Here is a 5,236-nt window from a genome sequence, read left to right on the forward strand (position 1 = left end):
ACACACACACACACACACGCACACACACACACACACACACATGTATATGTATATATATATGCATAGCAATTCATGTATAAACATATAAATGTATAGGTGCGTAGAGAGAGAGAGACAGACAGACAGACAGACAGATAGATAGATAGATAGATAGATAGATAGATAGATAGATAGATAGATAGATAGATTGATTGATTGATTGATTGATTGATTGATTGATTGACTGATAGAATATAACCATACCTTTCCGTTGGAAGTCCTTCAGCAGAAGAAAGAGATAACCATAAAAAGTATAGAGGAAATGAGAAAAGATCGAGTGATTGAAGTTTAGGGAAACAGAACATAATGTTGTTGATCGAGGTTAGTTATGAAAAGGGAAACCGGTATGTATATATATATGTCTTGTAGAATTCCTCAGCTAGAGTCACCAGAAATATCTCTGCAATGTCTCAGCCTGATTTCGTAAACAGGAAGATTATATCGAATAACGTTGCGTTCCATTCACAAATACATGTTTCACTATTTCAGAGGACACATTTCATAGTAGATCTGCTTGGCCAGTTCTCATCAGGTTTCAATAACAATAACAGCAACAACAGTAATACCAAAGCCTGTTTCCCGAGTAACTGCAAGAAGCAGGCAAATGTTTATGATGTCACACACTTAAAACAGGAAGTGTGCAATAAAGATATAGTTCTAGATGTTCAATATATACACAGAATATATTTTGATGGTCATTGATTGAATGTCTCTAATTATAATTTTAGTCTAAGAGCTTTAAGCAAGTCGCCAGTAGAGAACAAGATTTTTTGGCAGAGGTAGCATTGAAAGATTCGATCTGAAAACCAACTATTCGTAAAGTGATTTCATTGAACCACGCAGTCATGTGTGTATCTAGTAAGCAATATTAGCGATTTAAATGAAGCTGCATGCTGGCAGAAACGTTAGCACGCCAGGGGAAATTATTACCGGTATTTCGTCTGCCGTTACGTCCTGAGATCGAATCCGTCAGAGGTCGACGTTGACTTTCATCCTTTTGGGGTCGATAAATTAAGTACAAGTTAGGTACTGGGGTCGATCTAATCGACTGCCCCCCTCGCCCCAAATTTTGGGCCTTGTGCCTAGAGTAGAAAAGAATACTGATGATTTAAATACAAATCTGCAGTATTTCAATTTTGATGTTACGACATAACGAAGTCTAAAAACCACGTGATACAGAGAGGGTAACGGGCATAGGCGCTTTCGAGAAGTGACTATAAACTACTATGAAAGGATTTAGGAAACGATGCTTTAGATTATTAAAGTAAGAGATTAATCTAAACCTGGAGTATAAGGCCATATTTGTTTTAATATTTATCAGAAGGATCTAGAAGCCAGATAGATACTTACTGGTTATTCTCCATAATAAATCGCAAGAAAGTATTATTTATATAAGCAAGACGTGATGCTAATAGGATTTATAGCGTGGGTATAAAATGCACATAGAGCGAGGAAAGCAGTGCATAAATAACGTAACATGGAGTTGGTGGCTCTTAAAGGGGTTAGCAGTGAGTGAAAGTTAAATTTATAGCCGATACGAATCTAATGAATTCAGGAGAAGGTATTATGAAAGAAATAGATTGTAAACCAACGAAAATATATGCACTGATACTTGGAAAGAAGATAAATATAACTGTAGCGCAAACGAAAATCGATCGAAGTGGCTGAGACTGATATAGTGTAGCGTGCACCACATATAATGGTTCTTCAATCAAACAATATCAAATTTTGCGTATATGAAGTCGCAACACCAATATTATATAATATAACTCTGCTTAAAAATACAAATATTTCAATTATTGTGAAAATAGTGTAGGAATTATTGAAATAACTGCAAATGCAATTATTGATACACTTCACTCATATATATTACATAGAAAAACGTCCATTAACTGAAACTAGCTATGATGCAATTCCTAGCAATGTTCTCTCTGTATGGGCGTATTTAATGTCGAAATAAAATAAAATCGAATAAAATTGATTGAAACTTTGGTAAAATAAAGAAAATACGGTATATACATGGATCGAATCGTTCATTCTTAAATGGTGGCCATCATTATTTGATATTTCGAAACTTTTTTCATAGAAACGGCCATCATCAAAGGAAAAGGAATATTTTAGGGAACTTTTCGACAATGTGATTTTAAATTTTATTGTGTGAAAGACTAGCAATTATTCTGATTTTTGCATTTACTTAAAATGATTAGGAGTATAAAAATGACCATGTTTTGGTTTTAATATACCTCTTCAGAGTAGTATATTGACCTTGGGATGGATGAGAGTAATCGATGCACATGGCCGCATGAATTAGGACTGATTTTAGAAATAATTAAACGCTAAGAAACACACACACACACACACACACACACACACACATATATTATTTAATAATTAACATCTCTTTAATATTTACAGTTTATGCCTACAGCATATGGCGTAGTGGTTAAGTGCGCGGGCTACTAACCACAAGATTCCGAATTCGATTCCGGGCAGTGACCTGAATAATAATATTAACATCGAAAAATATCTTAGGAATAAGAACCCAGGTTCGAAATTTCCCCAAGACCCCTGATAAAGGCTGGAGTGTATATCAGCCGAAACGTTGTGTTAACAACAAACAAAATGAGGAGAAATATCCGTCAAATGTAAATAAAGTAAATAATATGCTTTAATATTTGTCTCCTATAATTGAGATATATTTCTTTCGTCAGGTATGATTATTTCTTATGAGCTTCTTGCATGAAATATACCGTATTATGCCGACCTTATGTAATTAGTAGAAATGATGTAAAATTACCGTGAGAAAGAACAGAATATATAATTTTGGTAAAGAGGAGTAGGAAACTGGACTCAGCTGAAATAAAAGAAAATGTAGTTAGAAATTCTATGGAATGGTTAAGAGGAAGGGGGGAAGGATAGAGTGGGAGAGAATATTGGTGAAAGTCTTTGTAATATACCTGAACATAAAACACCATTCGTGTTCGTAAATCTAGATTTATGGCGAGCATGAGAGCGAGTTTGTGAGATCAAACATTGCTTTAGTGATCAAGATGAAATGTCTAAACTCCATTGCTGTTTCAGCCACGGAGCATTCTGGAATTGGTATCAGACAATAAAATATTCTGATCTCGATCAAAGTACTTCGTCAAGAAAATAGATGATAATGTTAATATTTGTTTCTTGGATGTAAGGCCTAAAACAATGCCCTCATTTACCGACCGCTACTTATTTTATCGATCTCGAAGCGATAAAAACAAATGTGAGCTGCGTGAGCTTTAGAAATCCGAACCTAAAGCGTTGTGGATAAACGGAGGCAAACATTTTAGACGAAGTTCTCATAATTCTGACAATTTATCCCTATTTTGCGGGTTCACTTTACAAATCAACTACCATTTTGATGGCTGCTCCACCAATTTTGTCAAATGACCATTCTTAATAATTTCGTTACAAGACTAGCAGCTTTAAGGAAAAAGGACAAATCGATTACGTGGACACGAGCGAATACATCAATTGTGTTTTATTTCATCGTCCACGAAAAAATGAAAAGCAAGGTTGACCTTATCAAGATTTGAACTCAGAATTTAAAGAACCAGAAATGGTACCACTCGGCGAGTTTTTTCCTCTGACGCTCTAACGATTCTACCTCTTAACCGCTATACTTCTATTATTTATGTTGTTTTCAGATTTTGTCACAAGGCCAGCAACTTTGAGAGAGTGTCTAAGTCGATTACATCGACCTTAGTGATCAGCTGGTGCTTATTTCATCGACCTCGAAATGACGAATGGCAAATTGACTTCAGCGGAATTTGAACTCAAAAACTAAAAACGGATGAAATACTGCTAAGAATTTTGCACTGCATGTTCTTCTGCCAGTTCTTCGACTCAAATACAATTAATTATGCTACTTTTAACAACTATATAACACTAGTTTAGGTAACATATTAAAAGTAACATATTAAATTATGATTGTAATCCTCAGAATTACAACATGCGATGTGTTTGTGACAAGCAGGATATTAAGAAGTGTATAACAGAAATGATGTTAGTAAAAATGCATTAGTATTATTTGTACTACTATTAATACTGAGATGGAATTCAGTTTAATATTTAATAAGCTTGGAATGTAATGTAAGATACTCTAATGGAGAAAGGAAATAAGATAACAAAGAAACAACAATAGCAACGACGTTAAAAATAACAGTTACAATAAAATTAAAAGAAAACGAACGAATGTAATGACAGAGATTGCTAACAGTATTGATAATAATAATAATAATAATGATAATAATAATAATAATAATAATAATAATAATAATAATAATAATAATAATAATAATAATAATAATAATGAGAAGAAGAAGAAGAAGAAGAAGAAGAAGAAGAAGAAGAAGAAGAAGAAGAAGAAGAAGAAGGAGAATAACAAGAACAAGAAGTAGAAGAAGAAGAAAAAAGAAGAAGAAAAACAACAACAACAACAATTAGAGTAGCAACGGCGGCAGCAACAGCAACACCAACAACAACAATTATAATAATGATATTAATAATGATGACGATGAAGTTGATGATGATGATGATGAGGAGGAGGAGGAGGAGGAGGAAGAGGGGGAGGTGGAGGATATTGACGACGTTGATAATAACGCTAACAATAAAAACAACAATAAAATGATAAAGAGGAGCTGGGATCGAAGAGTAAGAGCAACAATAGGTAGAACAACAACAACAAGAAGAAATCTATGGAAGGTGATTGCAATTGCTGTTGTCGATGATAATTGAAGCGAAGAGGATGTTGATGAAGACAAAGAGAGTGCGAGGGGGTGGCGGTGGCAGTTGATTGGAAAGCTAGAATGGCGGCGAGCAGTGAAATGGAGAAAGAGAAAAGTGGAATGGTTTTCGGAAAGGCGAGGTAAAAGCCAACAAGAGGATATTTTTGGTTAGCACTAATCTAGAAAGACAGAACTACGAAGAAGAATGCTTTGCTGGTTTCTGGTGCTTCGTTGTTTGGTGTAGTTTTTGTTATTTTTTCTTGCTGAATTTCTTTCTTAAAATTATGTAATTCTAATTACAATTGTGTCTAATGGAAGCTGGAAATGGGAATGAAATGTACGTGTGTGTGTATGTGTGTGTATATGTATTGTGTGCGCACGTACGTGTGTGTGAAGGAGAGAGAGAGAGAGAGAGAGAGAGAGAGAGAGAGAGA

General features: G+C 34.6%; 1 protein-coding gene across 1 annotated transcript in view; it reads right to left on the reverse strand.

The window, feature by feature from the left end:
• The window catches only part of LOC106884468 (neuronal acetylcholine receptor subunit alpha-10), an 83,556-nt gene that overhangs the window by 38,181 nt on the left and 40,139 nt on the right, over positions 1 to 5,236 (reverse strand). Inside the window, exon 3 of the mRNA XM_014935869.2 lies at positions 2,837 to 2,893. Coding sequence (XP_014791355.1) covers positions 2,837 to 2,893 — 57 coding nt within the window. The remainder of the gene's footprint in view (positions 1 to 2,836; positions 2,894 to 5,236) is intronic.

This window comes from Octopus bimaculoides, chromosome 12 (assembly GCF_001194135.2).
Source record: "Octopus bimaculoides isolate UCB-OBI-ISO-001 chromosome 12, ASM119413v2, whole genome shotgun sequence".
In the NCBI taxonomy this organism is placed as follows: domain Eukaryota; kingdom Metazoa; phylum Mollusca; class Cephalopoda; order Octopoda; family Octopodidae; genus Octopus; species Octopus bimaculoides.